This window comes from Aulonocara sp. 'chitande type north' Nkhata Bay, linkage group LG23 (genome assembly GCF_057382095.1).
Source record: "Aulonocara sp. 'chitande type north' Nkhata Bay isolate Kocher_YH1m ecotype deep benthic linkage group LG23, A_spYH_male_GT1.1, whole genome shotgun sequence".
Taxonomy (NCBI): domain Eukaryota; kingdom Metazoa; phylum Chordata; class Actinopteri; order Cichliformes; family Cichlidae; genus Aulonocara; species Aulonocara sp. 'chitande type north' Nkhata Bay.
The window spans coordinates 8,801,668-8,825,032 of NC_141365.1; the positions used below are offsets into that span (position 1 = coordinate 8,801,668).

Consider the following 23,365-nt stretch of genomic DNA (forward strand, 5'->3'; position numbering starts at 1 on the left):
CCAGTTCAGCTGCATAATCTACAGCTGTGAACACAAGTCTCACTAAAGGATTGCAGAACCCGATGAGACCCTTATGGAATCAATTTCTAACCGTTTAGTTGGACATATCCACCAGTAGCCCTCTGGACATAATTTGGTAGTGCTTCTGTTCTTCCTTGCACAAAGGAGCATATGCTGGTCCTTATGCGGCCCTGTCCAGGTGCCATCATGTAACACCCCATCTCCACACTCTTGAGACTGTTTTGGGAGAGACGACAAACTTTGCAGTGCCTGTGTATGTGTCATCCTGGGGGAGCTGGAAGAAGTTGGGACATGCCAGTCGAGCTGCATGGTCCTGGTGGTGAGAAGAGGGTGCAATAAAAGACCTGTCTCATGGTATCTTCTCCACACTCTTGAAACTGTGCTGGGAGACTGGGTGTGAAATGGATTCACACTGGTTTCTGCTCCCTACCTGGATAGATTTATACCCCTGACGTTTAAGTGAGCATGTGCAATACTTTGATCAGAATAATTGTTTTATTTTTAATCAATCTAGTTTTAATAGCTAGAAAGCGATGAAATTGCATTAAATCTTTGGCTTTTCTTTAAAAATTGAACGTCTCAACATCTTAAGATAACAAATAATCACTCAGACTTTCTAATTCAGGTTTATTTCATGATGATTTTGAACATTACATCATTATTTTGACTACATTGTACAAGTACATGCATTATTCAGTAAGTAAGAGCGCAGTTTATTTGATAAAAGATGTTGACTGGTGAAACAACTGTATAGGGTGTATGTAGTACCACAGGAGTTTTTGTCATATATTTTTAATTCCACATAGAAAAATTCTGTGTTCTTTTCTTTCAACCTCAAATATACATAGCTTAACAAGAAAACAACAAAATTATACATCTGGATTAAAGGCGGTACAAAAATAATTCCTCTAAAAACATGTTTGTGGACCATACCACAGCCAAAGCTCCTCACATCTGAGGAAAAAAGCACCTGCCTGGAACACTGTTCCTCAGATGTTTTCATCTCACTTTTAAGTTTGGTAGTTAGGCTCCTCTACACATGGATACTGAAGGTGTTAGGTTTCTAACAACTGCTGCCACTCATGCTCTAAAGCTGTGAGTCTTTGAAGCGGGAACAGCCAAGCAAATGTCACTTTTCGTGCTGGCCTCAGTTGGCCTGCTGGCGCCCGAGCCTGACGTCATAGGACACTATGTGGAAGTTGTCCCAACCAAAGAGCTTCCTCTGAGCCAGGCTGTAGTCGATCATGCTGTTGTAGCCGTACTTGTTCTTGAAGGGGATGGCCAGGTTCTTCCCCTGGCTGGTTTTGGTGTCGTACATGTAGTTGATGGTGGTTTCACGAGATGCATAACTAGCTACGGTGTACAGCTTGCCGCAGATGATGAAAGAGTTGGCCACAGAGTTCTTCCTGATGTTGGTTTCCCAGCTCTTCTTCACCCCCAGGCTTTCTGGGTCCAGCTGTGAGATAACGATTGCTCCCTTGGCCTTATTGGTGGAGTAGACGGCCCACAGCCCATTCTCGTCCACAGACAAGTCGATGTCGGTGTAGCCTCCCCAGGAGTATGGGAACTGGCCATGGAAGCCAGCGTGAGGAAGCTCACGGCGAGCTGCGACGCTCTCAGAAGCCAGGTCGTATCGGATGAGAGTGCGGCTATTGCGTCTCTGATAATACAGGGAACCTCTATACACAGTGGCACCAGTGCTCTCTAACAACTCCGGCAGCAGCAGGACCTACCGAGGGGAAACAAGAACAATAATCAAGATTTAATTAAGATCAAAGATGTGTTCCATCCTGAACATCAACCATGTGACACCTGCCTTGGATGGGAAGCCTTTAGAGAGTTGCTCCAAGTCCTCATACCCAAACATCTGCTTGACCTCAGCACCAATGGCATCAATGCGCCAGAGCATGTTGGGTCCGTAAGGAGAAACAGCCTCAGGGTCTTGCATCCAAATACCATATTTACCTGCTATATTATCAGCTTTCCTGTGAGTTACCGGCTCACCAACTGAAAGGAGCTCCCCACATCCTGCAAACAGGAAGGATAGAAATTACTATTATTTTCTCAAAAAACACAAATGTTCCCTGATAGTTAAACATTTAGGCCATGGGATCATTTAAGGTGGCTCAAACGAGGAGATCTACATGCGCATGACTGAGGGGTGACGACAGGAATCTGATCGAGGTCACGGTTTCTCCTCATGGAAGCAGACAACAGGTCTGGAGATGCAACTCGACAACAAGTCCAACTTTGCCTGAGTCACCATGACCAGAGCAGCAGCAGCTGTAGTACGACTCATCCTGCGCGGGAACTCTATGCTTCTCTTATTTGGAAAACGATAAGGCAGGCTGTATATTTACCACTTCCTTAAATACACCCTTGCTCTCAGGTTCAGGAAGTAAAGCCGGATTTAAGGTTAAATAGGAGTATGTCTTATAAATATACTGGTTAGTGTGGCCTCATCTAAGATCTAATGACTATCTGTGTTGACTGCATGTGTATTTTCATGATGTCCATGAAAAAGAAACTAGCCCAGAAATGAGCGGTGACGTGGCTTTGGGAAGGTTCAAGCGTGTCATCGCTAGAGGTGCTTTCCCTCTACACTTAGAAGACAAATATGAAACTCAGGATTGCGCTCATACCTACAGACAGGCATGACTGTGGTATTCTCACCCCAAATGCCCCAGTATTAATAGTAGTATTTGCTTTGAGACTGTCAGCAGAGGTGGGGGGGCGAGTGTCATGTTTGGCAAGTCAGATGGATGCACGGGGAGAAGGGTGAAGGGAGGGAGGGAAGTAGGAGCTGTAAAAACTGGACACTTTAAAGGGTCATACTGGTGTGTTTGTACTATAAACCTTATAAAACGTAGTCATGGTGACATCATCCACTGGTTTATGAGCACCGTGTTTTTCTGGAGTCAGGAGTGACCATGTCGGGATGAGAGGATGAGAGGGTAGAGTGCTACAATATCATCTCTAGTAATCTACAGTATAATCTGTATGGGTGTGTTACACAGACACACATACCTGCTAATTAGACTAGAGTCTCACAAAAGTGGTGCACAAGACCAACACCAGGATCTCATAGGTTAATTTAAAATATTATACCAAAGGAGACAAAACATTAAACACAACCTATAACAATATAGTTTATATCAGGTGGAAAAGTTAAATAATATCTCACTGAGATAAAAATGACACAGAAAGAGAACAAAAATAAAAAAAAAACAATAAAAGTGAAATAAATAATAAGTATTGTGGTATTAAAACTCTTCAAAAGGCACAAACATGTTCAAGGAGTCCCGTTTAGGAACAAGTAAGTTATTTTAAAGAAAACCACTTTTTAAATGACCCACCGTACAACTGTAAAATATTTGTTTCCATTATTCCATTTTGCAACTAGTAGTTCAGTACTGCACAACATGCATTTAATTGGTGTGTATAGACAATATGTATCTACTGGTCTCTATTTGTGATTCCATAAATAGCAATAAGCCTCAGTTCAAATACACCATCCAACTACCTGTGTTGTCCTCGTTGCCACCTGGAGCGGGTACCTCTGTCACGGCAGCCTTCAGCTCCTGAAAGCCCGGAGCTCCATACTGCCATGCTGAATCTGAACAGAGAGAGACCTGGGGTGAGCTGAAGAAGATACAGGAGACAGTGAAAGTTCTGCAGAAAAGTCATCTCACCTCTCAAATTGCTGCTGTCTTCCTGCCTGCTGGGTCTGGTTATGAGGCGAGACATCGGATTCAACCCTAAACACAGACAGGCACATCATAGGTTTTTGTTGCACACTTTTCTTGTAGTTGGAGAGAGTTTATGTATACCCAAATATGTCTATGGCATCAATGACAGCAGGGAATCTGACAGCAGAAAAGAAACACCCCTAAATGGATTCCCAGCTGCTCTGGAGTCAGACAGTCGGTAGATTGACCGACCATAACACACACATACATAACACACAAGTCAACACACTTGACACCCCGTTCCACCCCACCGTCAGCTCAACTTCAAACCACCCGTTTTGCTCTTCTTCCCCTATATCACTCTTCTCTTCTCTTCTCTTCTCTTCTCTTCTCTTCTCTTCTCCTTTTCTCTCCTTTTCTCTCCTTTTCTCTCCTTCATGAAATACTCAAACCTAAACAATGTCAAACAATAACTGCAAACTGTGTACCCCTCAGAAACTTGAAGACGTAAACACGGTGATGTTTACAAAAGAAAAAAAATGATACGCAGTCTATGTCTGGGTATGGCCGTCCTCTGGGACTAATTGCATGGGTGTGAGCATGTGAAAGCCGTGCTTTTCATAATCAAGCCTAATGATGCAGAGAACGTTTTCATCTGGAAGCAAATCTTGATTTATGATAAAGACGGGAAGAAGGATGGTAAATGACGAACAACAGTCGTGTTGTAAAAAACGTTCCCAAATGTTCCCAAAAATTAAAGGTTTTTAAAGCAAAAGCACCAGTCGTGATTTAACTGTAGCAGGAAGTTTAATGTCTGCCTCTGCTCTGAGGACAGTCCCACAGAGTAACAGCCATTTATCATCATCACAGGTAAACAGCCACATTCTCCTACTGTCTTTTCCCTAGTGTGTATGGCAGTGATTGCCATATGGGCCCTCATATCCTGCCTCTTTTGTTTGGGATGTCACTGAGTAAAATACCATAAACCTCATTAATTTCCCGCCGGAGGATTTATGTGAGGATGGAGGAGTCTAATTGACCCCAGCTAGCAGACTTCGGCTCGGCTGCTGTAAACATTTTGCATCTGGATATTTATTCTTCCTGTATACTCATGAGTCAGTGTTTGAAGTATACCACACAGAAGATTTTCTTAAGCTGCAGTTCCTCTACCTGTTGCATGTGAAGCCCTGTGCCTGAGGCATCTTGCAAATATTATTTACTACTGCAAATCCTGCTGGCTGCACATTCAGGAAGTTGAAGAAACTCTTCTAAAAGACAATGAAGCAGACTGTATTTATTCCTCTCCTGTGACTTAAAACTAAAATAACCTTTTTCTATATAAATCTGACTTCTACTGCTTGTCTTCTACTGGCTTCATCGATTTTCCACCATTTTCAAGTTGTAAACTTTGATTTTCTTGGATCTTAGTTCAGCTGTCTACCTTAAAAAAGGTTTGTGTTATCACTTCCAGTGTAAATTCTATGTGAATATCTTTTTATAAGACCTAGAATAACATTACACAGTGCGGCTCGTATATTTTGAGTGGCAACTACTACTAGAGATCATAACCACTGCATGGGTTGTAAACAATAAAAAAATGTTCCTGTCAGAGTTTCCTTACTCCTAAACACAACCTGGTTTGACATTTATCTCTTCTCTCCTCCTGCATGTCTTCCTCAGACTCTGATCTATTCGACATCTGCCTGTCACCCTGAGGGAGCCTCTCTGTGTATTTCAGTCTGCAGGTGCAAACATGAGGAGCTCAGCAGATAGCCTGGAGTATGCAGGAGATAGAGCTTATAAGCTCTCCTGATGCACAGGGAGTAGGGATGTCTGGCAGGAATTAGAAAAGCAGGATTTACTGCTGATGGCAAGCTCAGCCTTAAAAGCAACTTACGACGAGAGCCAGGAGGGTGGACGGAGTGACGGCGTAGAAAAAAAGAAGAGAGTGCTTACCAACAATATTATGGCCATGTCAGTTCTACTTGTGTTTGGCCACTTATAACCTCAGTGGCTCTAAGATAACTTCTAAGCTCCGTGGAGCCCTCTAACCCCTGTTCTTGGCCACAGACCCACATCCTCAACAATCCCAGCCCACCAGCTATCATCAAAAGCCCTCAGATGAGATCTGGGCAAAGGAACAACCGCTTCCAGAGAGTGCATCACATTTCAGTCCCCCTTCCCTCCCCAGCAGAGCTATTCGCACACTTCTTGCCATGCAGAGGGAAACACCAGTCATAAAGAAAGCAACCTCTGCCCATAAATACTAAGCTGACCCCCTCTGGGCTGCGTGTTTATCATCCCTAAATGCAGTGCAGGAAGTGGGAAGCACAGAAACCTGAGCTGAGTGTAGCTGCAGACAAAAGGGGCAACCAAAACATTAACAGCATGCAAACAGGTGTGAATCATTAAAACATGAACTCACTGATGATTTAAGCAGTGACCATAAACAGACTTCCACACGATCCACATACATGAGCAGTGCTTTGGTATTTTGTGCAACTCTACATAGAAGAATTTGTTGTGTCATCCCTTCGCTGCTCTGATGCACCCAATATTCTTCACTGAAACGCTCATTATATATTTCAACTAAATGACAGCCTGTGTGCAGACAGTAGCTCCTTCTGTTGTGCATTTTAATTACTGATGTAGATATAAAATGACCTGGTAGATTTCTTTAATTTGATGATAAAAATAGGATATTGTCAAGTAAAGATATTCTTTTTTTATTTGCAAATGTTATTAAGCATTGCACGTAAGTATGTGGTGGTTCTCTTACCACTACCAGGTCTTTTTGAGACCCTGTCCTGCAGAGTGGGGCTGGGTGGGACCATGGGTGTCTGTTGAGGACAGGGTTTGTTCCTCAGCCTCTCTGTCTCCCTCCTCATCTCCTCCATTCGAAGCTGAAGCCCATTCAGTTCCCTCTCTAGGTGCTCCTTTTCGCTCTGCAGCAGGTTCCTCTCTCCAACAGCCCGGTTCAGTGCCTCCTGCAGCTCAGACTGAACTCTGGCTCCAGACCCTTGTTGAACCCCTGGGAGCCGAGAGTCCCCTGCACTCAGCTGGGACACCAGGACCTCCAATAGGTTGAGTCTGGCCTTCAGTCCTTCCACCTCCGGACCTCCAATTTGTGGGCAGCTGGACTCAACAGGGCTAGGAACCGTGAAGGTGTAGTGGCATCGCCCACCTCGGTCATTTCCCCTCCACAGAGTAGCTCTGTCCTGTGCCTCACCTCGCATCAGAAGACCGCATAAACAGAATGAGAGTAGAGCAAACATGTTTGAGACAGCTCACAGTTAACTCTAAAAACTTTTTCTTTCTTTTGCCCACTCTTGGATTTATTGTGGAATTATCCTAAACCTTTCGCAACTCCTAATTTCAACTGATGGCTTTCTTCTTCTTTTTTTTAAGTCTTCCCTCAGGTATTTTCTCTTTTTCTGCAGTTTTGCCCCTCTCCTCCCACTCTTGCTCTCTCCTCTGTCTCTCCTCTATAAACAGGTCTGCAACACTGAGCTCTCCCCCGACAGCTCACAGATATTTATACATTCTGGAGGGGACGAAAGGAGGGAAATGAAAAGGAGATGAGAGGAGAGGTGTAGAGGAGGGAGGAAGAGAAGGGAGGGAAGAAAAAGAAAGTAAAGAAATACTGGTTGTTTTGAGAAAAAAAAAGTCTCATTCATGCACAAGCTGTTTATGCTTACAGATTTAGGAATCAGACGTTACAGCTTGCTGTCTTTTCATTATTTTCAATTACTGCTATAATTATACCTTTTATTGTGTAAAAGCCTCCAATAATATGCCTCATCCTGTGTGTCAAAGGCGATTTGCTTGACATTTCGGTCAATAATAGAGGGGAAAGCTTGTCCTTGTTGGATACAATTACCTTCTGAGAAGACAGTGTTCCCTTCCCAAATTGGAAGGGGGGGGGCGGGGGTGATGCAATCGGCAAGTAAGAGCCGTCCTCCTGAGTGGTCAAAGGTTATAAGTCCTTTGACAACTGGATACCTGACGTTGATCCCCATGAGTGAAAATTCCCAGCACTTGTTGCCTGAGTGGATTTGTTTCTGTCTTTTCTGACACGCTGCCTGTAGTGACTCATTCCTACAGTTATCAGATACGAGGATAGCTTTAGAGAGCCAGAATAAAAGATCTGAAAGAGAAACACTCCAGGTGCAGATAAACATACTTTCCAGTCGAAACTAATCTTTACAGCTCTCAGCTTACCTTCATATCCTGCCTTTGTTTGCATTTCTTGAATCTCTCCTGGCTCCTTTCCTACTCCTCTTATTCTCATGCCTCCTTACTTTTCTATGTTCTCAATTCTTGACCTGGCAGATCACTCTGATGCCTAAATCGTCTACTTTAGGGATGCCAAAGGGAAAAGAGGGAAAAGGAGAGCCAGTCAGCTAGAAAGTAAACAAGATAAGACATGCAGACGTAATACTGCTTCTGGTAATACTTACTTGACACATTTACCTTTATCGAAGCAATGACTGGCTGGAAAGATGGATGAACAGATGAATAGGGTACACTATGCTTAAAATCAACTTTTCTTTTATGTGGTATTGTTAGATATTAATTTCATTAATATTTTCCAATAATTTAAATTAAAGAGAAGTTTAAAGGCGAAACCAAAAGAACCACAGGTAAACACTCACGAGGAGAATTAAAATAAAGAGCAAAGAGTCTCCTAAAACCACTGACACTATCTTCTGTTTGATCATTCTCAGATGAAGAGGGTGTGTGCTCGTTATCTGGCTGCCATATTATCCATTCTGCTTTCTTGTGGGTTTAATTCACTTTTATACGACTCATAAATTCGTCGCTATGCCCGGAATCTGAAGTCATCAGATATCAGCACCTTGCAGAGGACCAAAACATCCTCGGCTGCCAATGTGAGAGTGTCTCAGCAGGGGCAACGGATAAAAGTGTCTCATAGATTTAAGTAGTAGTGTGGCCCAAATCTTTTTTCCTGACCAGTAGCAAAATTCAAAACTCTAAGCTCTAACTCTTGACAGGGCAGCAGCTTTTACAGCCAGGACTTTACAGCATCTGTGATTACCATCGAGCAACATGCACCTTTATCACCACAGCTTTAACGACATTCAGGCAAGTGCATGACATGAAATGACCTCTCTCCTCTTCATAGCTGAAATTAAGTCATCCCCCCTACTGTGTGCATCACTAATGAGCACGAACTGGAATGCCATTTGCGTATGATCAATAAAAGGCAAGGTCCCTATGGGCCAATTTAATTCCTCCTCCTTTAGAAGACTTGGGTAGTGCTGGCTAAGTAAAGGGCAGAGCTGTCAGTGTGCGTTTGCGTCTACTGTCCAGGGAACGAGAGGCAGCGCGTCTGTCAGAACAATAACACCTCACGAGCTCCAGTCCCTCCAACTTTAGTGCCATCATGGGACGCCAAACTGCCAGTAAAGCCACAAGCCAATAAAACTGTCGGGTAATGAGAAGAGATAAAAGGACTTTGCAGGCTCTGTGAGCATGAGGATAGTTAAGGGTGTTTCAAAGTGGAGGTACAGCATGAGAATTACTTTTTCCCCCTCTATACATATTTCCCCATTTCCATCCATAATCATCTATTCTGACTTCCTATAAGACAGTGTACTAGTTCAGACCACAGCAAAGCAGACAAGTGCCCTTTAAAATCATTTTATTTCAGAGCAAAAAAAAGGATCACAGTCTTCCAATGCAATGCCAGAGTATTATACATCATTACAGAATCAATATTTACAGCCAAAATAAATAAAAAAAAAAAGACCATGTAGAGTTAATTCCAGACAGTTACACCTACTCTTGTTTCACAGCTCAGCTTTCACCACATAAATCACCCCCCCTCCTTATAACGTAACCATACAGTGAACCATACAATCCCTCCAACGACGACGGGAACACCAGCAGCTAAACACTTGAGCGAATAAGAAATCGAAAACGGTGGAGAAAAAGAAAAAGACAGAAGCAGCCTATAAACCAAACAGAACCATCTGCAGCGTGAGAGATGATGTAATGTCACAAGCGGGAAAACAAATTTGACAGCTGTGACCAAGCTCAGCATCTGAGAACAGAATGGTTAGGAGACATTCATAACCTTGGTGTTTTGGTTTGACATGGTTCTTCTGTACACTAACAATCTATGGTGATATTTGTTACAGAGCAGGTTCTTGTATGAATACATGTAGTTCCTTTCTAGTCTCGTGTTTCTGTGAGAACGAGGAAAGATACCTGAAAAGTGAAAGCAGTCAAAGCCACTGAAATGATTAAGAAAGAAACACCACTTTAGACCCCACAGATGAACCTCAGATGTTCTCCCACCTTGTGATGGGCAGAAAACATTCTCAGTGTCCAAGCCTCAGAGTAAGTGAGCACACAAGGAAATCGTGGGCAGACATCAGAGGTTTATCTGCTGGAAGTTCACAGCCTCTTTATATAAGACTGCTGCAGCAGAAACAGACTGGCTAAACTAAGAGATGGTTGGCATCGATTCCCTGCCTTTACAATATCGATGTATATGATGCTACATGCAGGACTTGTTGTCACGTCCTGCATGCGATATGTATCATGGAATGGAGCACTCCTTCACATTGACTAGAGGGCTGAGAGGTTTCTCCCAAACAGCACTGGTGGAATATCTCCCCATTTTTTCCCCATGTGTCCCATTTCTGGAGCTTAGTTTCAAGTTGGGGATCAAACCAAGCCTTAGTACCGACCTCACTGTAGATTTATGTGAGAATACAGTGATAAGATCTGTACTAAGTGGAAAGTAGAGACCAGATCCTTGAGGGTATACAGGATGATACTGAAGAGGGTGTGGGAAGCTGGCTGCCGCCCCCTAGCTGGAGTGGAGGATTGTGTGCAGGGGTAGCTAGAGGAAGAGGAAGGTTGTTCCCATCCTCCTCCGAAGTCACTAGCGATATCGAAGAATCACTGGAACTGATGAAGAGAAGAAAAGAAAAAGTAACAGTAAGAGAGAAGTCCCGCGCACTTTGTAAATTTACACTCTGTTCATGTATTTGGTATAATACTTACTAATGATAATCAGCAGGAGAGCAACCACCACCAGCGCAATAATCATCTTCATCTGAGAGAGAAACAACACATTAGACACAGAACACACAACGGTGAACATCTCCCGTGGAGGACCAAAAACTGTCATAATCGTAAATACATGCAAAAAATAACTCATTAAATGCATTAAAAATAACACTAAAAGTTAATGTAGGCATTCATTAATATGTAAAATGTTCATATAATTTGTATAATTTCTCCTTCATTATCCAAATGAAGGGCGCTATCATGGGGTTCAATGCTTTGCCTATTTAGATCAACTTTGGAAATAGCTACTTGCAGACTACAAATAACTACAGAACTTAAAACTTTTGCTAATCAAGCTGATTTGCTAGATTACCTCCTCATTTCCATAATGAGCAGATATTTAAATGTTATCTGTGTTGCATTTAAATATATATATTAAATAAGAAATGGATGCCCCACCTTCATATCTCTCCACCACATCCTCCTGTGCAGCTGTTTGGCTCGGCTGCTGAAAGCAGAAGCGTTGTCCGATAGGCTCTCTGCAACATCACATGATTACGGCACAGATGAGTGAAGGACACGTGAGGAGGGAAGTAAATCGAAGAGGACAAAAAAAAAAAAAAAAAAAAAAAAAAGGACATCTGTTTATTAGTAAAGTAAACAATAAGCTGAATATTGTTTTCATTTTCAAACTGGATAGGGTCACTCAAGTTTTTTGGCTCGGTGTTGTGCATGTGTAGGAGTTATGTAAGACTTAACTGTGATGGTGAAGTCACTCCTCTAAACAGCTTTTTTTTTTTAAAACCAACTCTATTGGCATCAATTGTTGTACACGTTTCCACATTAAAACACAATGGAGCAAAAACACATTTCCTCCAGCCCTTCTCCAAACGACTCACCCGCACCGCCGATTTTCTGTTTCTTGGATACTGTTGTTAACTTTATGTTTATGCATGATAACATGAAGGTAGGGTTGAGCTCCCTAGTGTGCACTGTATTACTTATCTAAGCTTGCGTCCCTATTTAAAGTCTTTGTCTCTGCTGTTTCCATCTCCATGTTTACAACCTGTCACCACTACAGAGCAGTGCTCAGGCTTCTAAAAAGACTCGTGGAATTTAACCACAGACTACCTGCACATGGGTCAGAGGGCAAACTGCTAGTGTCGATTACATGATTGTAAATTTCTCACGTAAACGCAGAAGGAAGGCTGAAGGGCGACAGGCACAGCGAAGCCACAATTAGACACAGACATGTCCACATGCACAAAGACTCACATCAAAGACACACAAAGATGTGTTCCAGATGTGCGTCATTGTCTTGCTTGTCTGGTCAACACAATAGACCTAAGCTGGAGTACAATGTACAACATCTGTGTGTGTGTGTGTGTGTGTGTGTGTGTGTGTGTGTGTGTGTCACCAAAAAGGGGAAAAAAAAAAAAAAAAAAAAAAAAAAAAAAAAAAAAACAACAAGTGCAATGCAGCAATGTGTTTTCATTAGCGGCGAAAAAGATGAGCTGTGCGTGTCCAACAAAGAGCAGTAAGAGCACAGAACCTGTCGAACGCTTTAAGTTGCATACCTGGAAACAGTTACACAAGGATGCATGCAAGGTATTTTTAACATTGCATGTATGGAGCCTATTCACATGCCATCGTTGCTACTGCACACCCGAGTGTGTGCAGTAGCAACTTTGCATAATGTTAATGCTTTTATCCTTGTTAAGAGCCAAAACATTTAATATTTTAAGGTTTACAGAAATTGTTCCATTTAATTTACTTAACACACCGACACAATGTAAAGGTAGGATATCTTCAGTGCACAGTAACACTTGGCTGTTTGTTTGACTTTGGACCTTCTTACCAGTTGAATACATCTGTTAAAAACTATTCTAAATTAGTCTCACACTGTAATGAGAGCTAACCACATGCTTGCATTACCGTTAAAGTTGAGGGCATTCAACTTTAAGGTTGTTTGCATGCTACGAATGTCCAAGCCTCATTAGTAAATGACTTTCTTCTGAATTTGATGCACATAGCATCAAATTTATTAAATACCTAGGTAACCCAAAATAAAATAAGTCTGTAGGGTCTTTCTGGAAACTAAACCTTAAAACAAACAATAATAGTAATGGTATTTCCTGCCTTTCATGCTTGAGTAGTGCACACATGTCTGGTAAATATGCACACGCGGTGGCTGGTGTGTCTCACCTGACTTGTCCTGCAGGTCATCGAGTCGCTCGCCCCTCTCTATCACCTTGGAGATGTTCTCCTGCATCACATCAATCACCTCGTCGACCTGCGACTGCACCCTGAGGACACAGAATCACAACGGTAGGACCGGTCTTATTTTGGTACAGTAGAAAGATTCTCTATGTCTGGCCTTGTCCAGCTGGCAGACAATGAAAAGCCTGACAGCCTCAGCGTGACCTGTCTGCACCTGTTAGGTATCTGCAGCATTAAGTTCAAATCCTTTATTTATACTACTCATAACTGAGTATGGCATGAGTAGTTCACATTACCCTTAGGTCACCCTTATTTTAGAGTAATACCACTTGGAGGCCTGCATGGTTAACAAGCGGAAAGAAGTTGGCAAGGAAACTCACGAGGGAGGAAAAGTAATGATATAAAACTGTGGAATTTCTCTCTATAACAACTGTCTGCTCTCACTCACAATCAAACTGACTGTTTCAAACAAAAGCTCTGCAGTAAATTATCAGACTTGGCTTTCAGCTTGATTGCATGCTGAAGGTAGTATACAGTCATAAGCCAGAGCAAAACAAACAAGAAAGAAAGACATAAAAGAAGTATGAGCTGCCATCATGACACATAAACAACTACAGTGACCACAGCGGTTAAGGTTCAAGAGCCCCGTGAATTTAACATTCGTCAAATGTGCAGCTATGGCATCTAGTTTCATATGCTCACAACAATAACAAACTATAAAGTATGAATGGAGTGTGGAGAAACGAGTCAGAGTGCGAGACGATCTAAACAATGACCTCCTCTGTTCTCTGTTAGTCTGCAGAGGGATTGAGACATCCTGAGAAGGTTACACAATAACCTGCACATGATGGGTTCTCTTACACAATCTGGTAATAACCAGCAGCTTTTGGTAAACATTACGAACCATAGTTACATAACACCAATATCAAAACCAGTAATGGAAATACTACTCTGACCTCTGATTCTTTGTTGTAATGAGGTATGCGTTTGTACTTACTGCTTGATTTTGTCATTCTGAGGTCCAAACCTGGGTCCTGTTGGCCCTCTCCTGAAAAACAAGCATGGATGAAGTCAAATGTACAGACTACAAGCATGAATTGTGCTGATTAGTTAGTGTACTATGCTCTAACAATCAATATTACTCCCATAGACTGGCTGCAACTTTAGACTGGCTATTAAACTTTCTCAATTTGGTGGTTGGTTGTTTTCTCCATGCTCTAAAACCTGGTCAGTATATGTCAGAAAAACATAACATCTTCACAACCTGATTCATCTGAGCAAATTAATGCTCTACTGTTTGAAATGCAACTTAATTTTAAATATCTAATGTATTATTAATAAATTAATTAACAAACACTCACAGAAAGAAGTCTTCCTCCTCATCAGAGTCCTCCTCCAACAAATTCCTCTGTAAAAGAGAAAAAGGTCAGAGGTCACAGAAGTTGGGACTATTGCCTGCCTGATATCTACTTTGGATGAGGAGGGACTTGGTCAGAGCGCTAGTCTATAACCAATATTAAAGCCTGAGCAGATTGCTGAGGAGTAGTCCTGGTGACGAGAACTCAAGAAACTGGATGCACTTTATTCACCAAAAGGCCACAATGCTGCTTTAGGGATCAATGACAGTCTTTGACTTACTATCCTTCGAAGGTCAATACAGTGAATACAACATTAGCCCAGTGCATCGATCAGCCAAAACATTAAAACCACTAACAGATTGTCTAAATACAGTCAAACTGATCAGCTTGTTAAAAAGCAGTTGTTTGCTAGGAAACCTTGGGTCCTGGCAATTAATCAACATGTTACTTTCACACCTGAACACCCTGCCTAAACACTGATGCCAAAACAGCGCAACCCCATAGCAGCCCACTGCAGGATAATAATCCCCAGCACACTGCAAGAAAATCACCCAGGAATACAACAAGTCTGACTAATGCAGGCCCCATCCTACAAAATTCAAGTTCCACAGGATCCATGCTACAACGGGCCAAAGTTACAAAGGGCTCCAATATCAGGCTGTTGTATGGTGGCTGAAAAGTAGAGATGGACCGATCCGATATTACGTATCGGTCCGATACTGACCTAAATTACTGGATCGGATATCGGAGAAAAATAAAAAAAATGTAATCCGATCCATTAAATATCAGGAAAGCACCTCACAAAACTTGCAACACGCCGTAACTCACCTCAGAACGTTAGCACGTTGGAGCAGTATGCATCACGTGATAGAGCGGCTGTGGCATGCAGGACCTGTCGGTGGTCTGGATAGCATGTGGAGCTTCGCTAGCAACCCGGCATTTCATCTCCGACAAAGTTATCCCGAGAGAAGTAAAGCAAGTGTGTAAGTCCATCTCTGAATGTTTGTAAAGCATTCCTGCGTTAAGCTTAACAAGCGACTGCCTCTCCTGCTGCTACTTCAATCATGAAACTGCTTAACGATCAGCTGATCGGCTTTTCTGTCGCGAGTCCGTGTCTCTAGTTTGCTTTTGGCCCACTTTGCACCAGAAAGAGGAAACCAGCGGCTGAACAACAGCAGCACGTTTAAGCTTGATCAGCTGTTGTTAGAATGTATTTAATATTACTTTCTACTCGAGGATCTTTTTCTACGTAGCTGACGCTGGTAACTGTGCAGGGGCGGATCTAGCAAAGTTTAGCCAGGGGGGCCGATAGGGCATTAACAGGGAAAAGGGGGCACAAAGACATACTTTTCTTTCTTATTCTCATTTAAAATGTCTAATAAATAAAAGCTTTTAATAAATAATTACCTGACACCCAAAGTTTTAATTTGATGTAAAATGAATAGAAGTCAATTACTGTATATAGTAACTATTAAGTCTAATATATATACCCTAGTAAGCTATAGTACTTTTTCCTTTGGGAAGGTACCATCTGTGCAGTCTGCAATTTTGTTGAAGAAAGATGTTGAATCTATTTAATATTTCTTGAAAAATAATTGATTTCTGTGCATTTTTTTTCACACTGCATCAAATTAAGGTTGATTACGTCGATTAAGCATCATGAGGTGGAGCGTGAGGGGTGGTTCCCTATTTTTTATTTATTTATTTTTGTTGTTGCTGGGAGTTGGAACCCTATTAGTTAGGTTGCTTAATATTTATGCTAAGTACTCTTTAAAATACCAGAATAGGGAGGATGGTGCAGGTTTAAGTTTATTAGATTGATCAGTATTGCTGAACTATGAAATTTTTTTTTTTTGCATACAGGTATAACAGAATAGCTTTAGTGTAGTTGTTGTTTTAAACTTGAGTATGAACTTATACAAAATGCAACAAGATATTTAAAAAACAGTTTTGTTGATTAAAAAACACTATATCGGATTCATATCGGTATCGGCAGATATCCAAATTTATGATATCGGTATCGGTATCGGACATAAAAAAGTGGTATCGTGCCATCTCTACTGAAAAGCAAAAAAAAAAAAAAAGCTGAATTTCTGCTGGCCAAAGCCCAATAAAAACTCCTTCATCTGTTCTAAGTAGAGGTTGTTAGTGATGACCCAAAATAAGGGCATCACTAAAATAATGCATAATAATTGGAGGAACACATAACCAATATGTGTGTGTAAACACACTGCCTACTTACAAAGAGCTATGTGACTACTAAAACAGACACCCGATGTGTTTTCTTGTCTTATTTCTAAGACAGGCTCAATACAAACCCAAGCTTCTGTTGCATGACTGGCTGAATTCAGGCACACCATTAACTTTTCCCCAGATTTTGTTTTCCAGCCTGGTGCCTTGTTATTACTGGCCAGGTGGGCAGTCGTCACAGTGTGCAGCAATAAAAGTTCAAGTCTGTTGATCTAAGAATGTGATGTGTGAGAGCAGCCACTACATTACACAAGCACTGGAGTGAAATGGTTTCAGAGCAGGACGATTATTATGCTATATCACTACCCTCACCTATGGTCATGCTCTTTAGATAGTGACTAAAAGAATGAGAGTGTGAATTCAAGTGGCAGAAGTAAGCTTTCTCTCAAGGGTGGCTGGCCTCTTCTTTATATTCAAGAAGGGCTCGGAGTACAGATGCTGCTCCTCCACATCAAAAGGAGCCAGTTGAAGTGGTTGGGATGCCTCCTGTGTGAGATTTTCCAGGCATGTCCTGCCCGAAGGAGGCCACAGGGTAGACCAGGGACACACTGAAGAGATTATATCTCTCAGATAGCCAGGGAATACCTTAGTGTTCCCCTGGATAAGATGGAGGACTAGGATAGGGAGAGGGAGGTTTGGGTGGCTCTGCTTAGGCTGCTACCCCAGCGAACCGGATAAGTGGAGGAAAATGGATGAATGGATGGACAATCAGTATGCTGAGAATCCAACATAAAAATTTACAGATCAGATAAAAAAGTAAAAAGAAAAGGATGGGACAAACTGTCTGGCATCTTACGGTGAATTACGCCACAATATCCCTGCAGTGACGACAAGTCTGAGCCACTGCTGGCTGTAATCAGGTCAAAAAGCACTCTGGTGTAAATTGTTAAGTATAAAGAATAAGTGAGGACAGCTGCATTGAATTCTCACAGGAGAAGAGAACGAGTCTGTTTCTTATTGGACTGAAGGCAGGTGGACTTTATCCACTGCTACTAGATACTACACAAGAAAGGTAATCGATATTAAAACCCAACAGTGTGAAATTTTTATGAGAAAGATCAATTACATTTGAATTTCATTACCTTAGCAGTAACCAAGGTTAAAATCTCAATTCTTTCAGCCATGGCATTCACCTTCTAATAACTGCGGCGCCTATGGATGCACTGTAGTGTCAATTCTGCCAGTCAATGTCGAGCCAATACAATTTATTCTCCTGTAAATAACACGGCATCTGCAAAAAATCTGTGGGAATGGTGGCCATATGATCATAAAATGCTTTATAAGTTAAGGCACTAACAATCTCCTTCTGTACAAACGTCTTTCTTTCTTTCCATTTGAGACAGCAGACGTGAAGGAAACTGTTAGCAATTATTGTAAGACAGGAGGCCGGGCACTGAAGGAAAAGCATGGGAGGTTATTTTGTTATGCAAGCCTCCCGGTAAGCTTTGCTTTGATCTCAGCTCAGCACAACAGCAAACAGGATGACACAGAGGAATGAACACAATAAAGAATAGGAGGGAGGACAGGGGAGGTGCAGGTGCGTGGGACGGGGTGATCAACCTGATGAGAACCAGACATTTGGCCGTAGCAGTTTCTAAAGCTTCACCCCTTAAAAAAAGTCGCTTTGGTTCTCTCCCCTTATTTTTGTTGTTTTTCCATTATGACTAATCTGACAAATAAACTTGGAAAAATCTACATCTGATACGGGGCTTTTTCTTGCTCAGGATGGGCTCAATCAGTCAATCCACAGTAAAAGTAATGTGTTACCCTATGAGATAGAAGTCCAGCATGTCCAATACCCTCTTGCCTAACATCTGAAGGAACAGGCTCCATCTCTCTCCAACCATGAATGGTATAAGTGGTTAAGAAAATATACTACATGTCCTACTTTACTTCTCTAACTGCAGATGCAATTTGTTGCAAACCCAAATGCCAAGCACCAGCTCCTTCATGTCTATTTGTGTCTCACCCTCTCGCTGCGAATGGATCCCGTGACCTCATCGTCATTGAGGTGTCGTTTAAACTTCGGTGGCATGTTGTCTTCAGGCTGCTCCTCCCGGTCTGGCTCCCTCTGTAGGGCAGGAGAAGAAAAATCATCAATGAAGCTTTACCACACTGTGGGAGAACTGAAAACAGAGTTAGATACCTGAATAGAGAAGATTTCAGTATTGGTAAGAGGAAAGGAGTTACAGACATAACCACATGCAGAGTTTACAAACATACTGAGAATCTAAACATTATAAATGACTAAATGTGAATTCACGGTTCAGCAATACAACTCTATTTGTTTGTTTAGCTACTTTATTTCACTCTTATTGTTCTGGATATATTGAGCCACTTTAATGCAAGACATCTGTATTCTATTTTATTCACCTGAGCTATTTTACTTTACATAGCCTGTTTACTGTATCAGGTTTAGGACTCTCAAGAGTGTAGCTCAAGATAACTGATTATTGCAGTCCCCAAAGTAATTGGATGTGATGTTGGATCAGATATTGAGTTTCCAGCTTCTCATATACAAGAAACATAATATTTTTTTAAAACAGTCCAAAAACAGATATCTTATTTTCTGTTTTAAATCCAAATCCTTCTGGTGGAGCAGGTGTTGAGTCTCACTAGATATGAAAGGAAATGTCATCATTGCTCTCCATGTAACACGGAAATGGAAAACATGCTGTTCTTCCAATTATGCACCCTGGAGTCTGTGTTTGGGTGTTTCATGCTCCAAAGAGCGAGACAAAACACACACAGATGCCTCATTAAAGGGCCTCTGTGACACTGAACTAAACAACATGTGACCCTCAGTGGTAATATAATCACAAACACACACAACCTCTGCTAACCCAACAATACAACTTATACCATTGAATCCAGCTAGTTCTGACACAGTGGCTTTCTCAGATTCTTTTTCTGGCACTGCAGCTGGAAAACTGGGCCTTTCAGCGGTCAGGAGAGGAGAAGAGCTTTCCAGTAAACAGAGAAGAGAGGCAGGGGACAGATCTGAAGCAGGAATAGTGTGAAGAGAAAGAAGCCAGAGTTACATCTATGTAACATGTTAAGGCTCAGGCAGGAAAGCAGGATGAGTCAATTTTAAAAAACAGAAAAACAGAAAGAAAAGCAGTAATTTATTACATAAAGGAAAGGCTTGGTTTCAAATTGGAACAAAAGACCTGTGGAAATTGCTTAATGTTGGCTGTTGATTATTAATGACCCTAATCAATTAATTGATTGCAACTTTACGCAAACAGAAGAAGAATGAAAAATCAACCCCACAATCAATTTCTATCAAGGGAGGAATACCAGATGAGTAAAGCTTGGCTTGGGGTTAGGGGTTAACCCTTAGCTTGGCCGATTTCCCCCCCTTTTTTCTATTACATGTAAAGTAATAGCTTTAAGGGTCCCTCAGTTTAGCAAAGGAGTAAAACTGAACACTCAAGCTCACAATCTCATAAGCTAATTAACATTATATCACAGCCGTCAACAACTTTAGCAGGTCGAGCTATTTGACAACCTAAATCTTAGCAAATAATATTCCTGTCAACCTAATTAACAATGAAGCTTCAACTCCACAATACGAAAAACAATTTAAAAGCTACTATAGCTTAGTTACACTCTTCTTTATTATTTTACCTGTATGAAACAGGCCGCTTAGCTACCAAGCTAAGCTAAGGATGCTAACGCGGCTACCTGCTGTTTTCCACAGGATCCGCCGCTCGCTCGAAGCAGGTAAACTCCTCCACACAGAAACTCAGAAATTAACACGAAGGCTTAATGCGACTTTACGGATCTGTTTGATTCATCGCAAATGCTATCAATGACCATGAAACACGATGATCATTGTGGATGTCAGCTCTCCTCGTCCTATCTTTGCTCGGTCTGAATCAGCTGACCAGGAAATCAACACAAACAGCTGGTGGAGGAGGAGGAGAGAATGCCGCAGATGTTTGACGGCCTGCGGAAAATGTTTTACCTTACGTTCTTTTGAGAGTGAGTGAATAGTGGAATTGTACAGCGCTTTGAGAGCCCCGAAAAGCGCTATATAAATGCAATCCATTATTATTTTATGCAGTAAATATTCCACTTCTACACAGAAAGTTCAAATGGGATCAAAGTGATATATTTTTGGAAAGAAGAAAAATCTGGTCTCTTCAAAGAAACAAATAATTTTACCAATGTATTTATGGTGCCTTTACCTTATTTATTGCAAACAATCACCAGTGCTGAGACAGAGAATTGTGCCAAGGGTATTGCCACTTGTTTCTTCAAATAAATACGATAAAATAAGTTTTAGCTGATCTATAAATAGACAGGTTCTTCCGCTCTTTCTGTACATGCTTTCTTCCTTGTTACATTTGGGTTGCTTAAAAATGTTGAGCTGATAACACTGACAACTTCACATTTTCAAACAAAAAATACGTTATTTTTTACTCACAAAGGAAAAGACTGAGTCGTTTCTTTCCCACAAATCCAATTGAGACCAAACATAATTAATATACCCAACATCTTTTAAAGGTACAATCCACCCTCCCAAAAAAAAGTTGAAAAAAAAGTTGAATCCGTATCCAAGGTGTAATTTATCACATAAAGGCAAAGTCTGATTTCAAATCGGAACAAAAGACCTGTGGAAACTGCATAGTTATGGCTGCTGATTATTAATGAACCTAATCAATTCATGCAACAAAAAAATTAATGTAAATCAATTTATCCATCTTTTTACCTCGTTAAGGGAGTCTTTTGTTTATTTGTGTCATTTGTCATTTGTGTCATTTCCAGGTAATTTGAAAGAAAGTTGAATCTGGCTATGAAACAGAAAGCAGGAGTGCGATCATATAAGTTTATACTTATCCTTTTAGCACAAAATTTGTGTTACTTTTATGCAGATGAATAATATATTGGGAACTTTGTTTTGTTGAACGTCCACGTCATTTGGACATTCAGCATTTAAATGTTCGAATTAAACCTACTTATATCTTTCTTTCTTTTTTTGCTATGTATGTTATGAGCTTTAAAACAAAATCAGAAATTTTAGATTTTTATTTTTTAAGTTTATTCTGCGAAATCGTCTCTGTCGAGGTCTGCCACACCTGTAGGTGGCAGCAGCGTGTTTGTTATAATGGCAAAAAAAAAAGCCACACGCGCAAGAAGAAGATTAAGTTTTCACCGGAACCACATTGAGCGTGCAGTGGGAGGTGAGTTGGTGAGCTGCAGATGTGTGTTTATAAGCTTCTTTTTTTTCCTTTACAATTTTTGTTAAGTAGGTGGTGTTTATATGGGTGGAGACGGTCTCACCTGTGGTGTTTCTTTCTGTTTACAGGCTTCACAGAGAAATGCAGAGTGCAGCAGGCAGCGCTAACGAGGCTCATCCTCTGTTTGGAGGAGCCCTGTCAGCTGTGATCCCTCACAGCGCCACAGACATCAGCGAGCTGAGGGAAATCCCGGACAACCAGGAGGTGTTTGCCCACGCCCACACAGACCAGAGCCTGATCGTCGAGTTGGTGGAGTACCAGGGTCAGGTGGCTGACCAGGATGCAGCCAGGTACCACTTTGAGGACATCGCGGGTAGCAACAAAGCTCTGGAGCCGGGGGCTTTTGAAGTGACCAGTGTTGTGGCTCTGCCCAAATCTGAGCTGTCCCTGTCAGAGTGCAGCACTGCGTGGATGCTGTCTGGGACTCAGTGCGTCTCTAAGTTCAATGAAGAAGCAAGGAATTCAGTGACCATCCACTTGGGCCTGTTCCGTCTGCCGCAGTTCTCCACAGATGTCCTCATAACATTTAATGACCCGCAGAGTATCAGCCCTGAGAGCAGCAGTGCCTGTGCAGTGGGGACACACCAACAGCCCTGGATGGTGAAGGACTTCCAGCACCTCGTACAGACTCTGACTCTGCATAACCCTGGGGTCTTCGGGTAGAGCAAGTCCACTTTTATGATGTGGTGTCTCTCTCCCTGGGGGACATTAACAACATTTTTAAAAGGCAGGCTGGTTATAGACTATATTTTTGAAATTCTGAGCTTATTCTGTTTGCATCAAATGTCACACAACACATCTCCCCCGGTGGAATAGACCCTTTATTTAAAGCCACCTTCCCCCTATACCATAATGCAGTTGCTATCTTTTTAAAAAGTGCTATTATGGGGGGAAATGCTTTGTTGAATAACCTCATAGTTAAACTTTTTTAAATCTCTCAATCAGTTCAGTAGCTAATTACATATTTTAAGAATATTTTATGCATGGCGTCAATGCTATGGTCTGTTTTAGGGCTGAGATACAGTCAGATGTATGTTTTGATGCAAATAAAGTTTTCAGAGAGCAGCAGTCATGCTTCTTCCCTGAAACACAGGAGTCCCTGTTATGCTTTGTTCTATTTAAAAACTGAACTATTGTTTAGTTTTATTTAAAGTTCAAATGATTGGTATGTACCATGCCACTATATTCTGTAGTAAATCTCACATATTGGATTAATATGAGCAAGTTATCGTTCATTTGAAGACATTTCCTTTCCATGTAAAGGTACAGTTGGGTCTTGAAATGTTTACAAGGTGATAAAATTTCAAAATCAACTTTAATTTAAGGGCTGAAACAAAAACAATTAAATGTTGAAAAAATTAATGACTTTATTATACATGTCTGGAATTATTTGTCTCATTCTCTCTGTATTTTACTCTAAAACACTGCTGTTGTACTCAAGCATGTTTTATGCAGACTTACTTATTTTATTTAAACTTTATTTATACAGGTAGTCCTATTGAGACTCAGTGTCTCATTTACAAGAGAGACCTGTTTC

The 23,365-nt window shown here is 41.4% G+C and overlaps 3 protein-coding genes across 9 annotated transcripts; 1 reads left to right on the top strand and 2 right to left on the bottom strand.

The window, feature by feature from the left end:
* Nucleotides 1–640: 640 nt before the first annotated feature.
* On the bottom strand, nucleotides 641–9,227 carry myoc (myocilin). Its single transcript, XM_086282163.1, has 5 exons — nucleotides 6,490–9,227; nucleotides 3,714–3,779; nucleotides 3,545–3,637; nucleotides 1,838–2,049; nucleotides 641–1,750 (listed from the first exon to the last, which is right to left on the bottom strand). Exons 1-5 carry the CDS (start codon nucleotides 6,983–6,985, stop codon nucleotides 1,169–1,171), a joined length of 1,449 nt encoding a protein of 482 aa, XP_086138289.1. The 5' UTR covers nucleotides 6,986–9,227; the 3' UTR covers nucleotides 641–1,168.
* A 131-nt stretch (nucleotides 9,228–9,358) lies between these two features.
* vamp4 (vesicle-associated membrane protein 4) lies at nucleotides 9,359–22,512 on the bottom strand. Of its 5 annotated transcripts, none has more exons than XM_086282168.1 (9): nucleotides 20,270–20,500; nucleotides 19,445–19,582; nucleotides 18,552–18,653; nucleotides 14,336–14,382; nucleotides 13,972–14,022; nucleotides 12,960–13,060; nucleotides 11,214–11,293; nucleotides 10,749–10,800; nucleotides 9,359–10,652 (listed from the first exon to the last, which is right to left on the bottom strand). In XM_086282168.1, exons 2-9 carry the CDS (start codon nucleotides 19,445–19,447, stop codon nucleotides 10,627–10,629), a joined length of 462 nt encoding a protein of 153 aa, XP_086138294.1. In that variant the 5' UTR covers nucleotides 19,448–19,582; nucleotides 20,270–20,500; the 3' UTR covers nucleotides 9,359–10,626. The 5 variants fall into 5 exon arrangements, with proteins under 5 accessions (XP_086138294.1, XP_086138293.1, XP_086138298.1 ...); XM_086282167.1 differs by having other exon boundaries at nucleotides 20,213–20,500; XM_086282172.1 differs by lacking the exons at nucleotides 19,445–19,582; nucleotides 20,270–20,500 and adding an exon at nucleotides 21,872–22,512.
* rangrf (RAN guanine nucleotide release factor) lies at nucleotides 21,717–23,189 on the top strand. 3 transcript variants are annotated; one of them, XM_086282165.1, is made up of 2 exons: nucleotides 21,717–21,771; nucleotides 21,897–23,189. In XM_086282165.1, the coding sequence occupies exon 2, from the start codon at nucleotides 21,910–21,912 to the stop codon at nucleotides 22,489–22,491; it is 582 nt and encodes a 193-aa protein (XP_086138291.1). In that variant the 5' UTR covers nucleotides 21,717–21,771; nucleotides 21,897–21,909; the 3' UTR covers nucleotides 22,492–23,189. The 3 variants fall into 3 exon arrangements, with proteins under 3 accessions (XP_086138291.1, XP_086138292.1, XP_086138290.1); XM_086282166.1 differs by having other exon boundaries at nucleotides 21,761–21,779; XM_086282164.1 differs by having other exon boundaries at nucleotides 21,767–21,792.
* The last annotated feature ends 176 nt before the right edge of the window (nucleotides 23,190–23,365 follow it).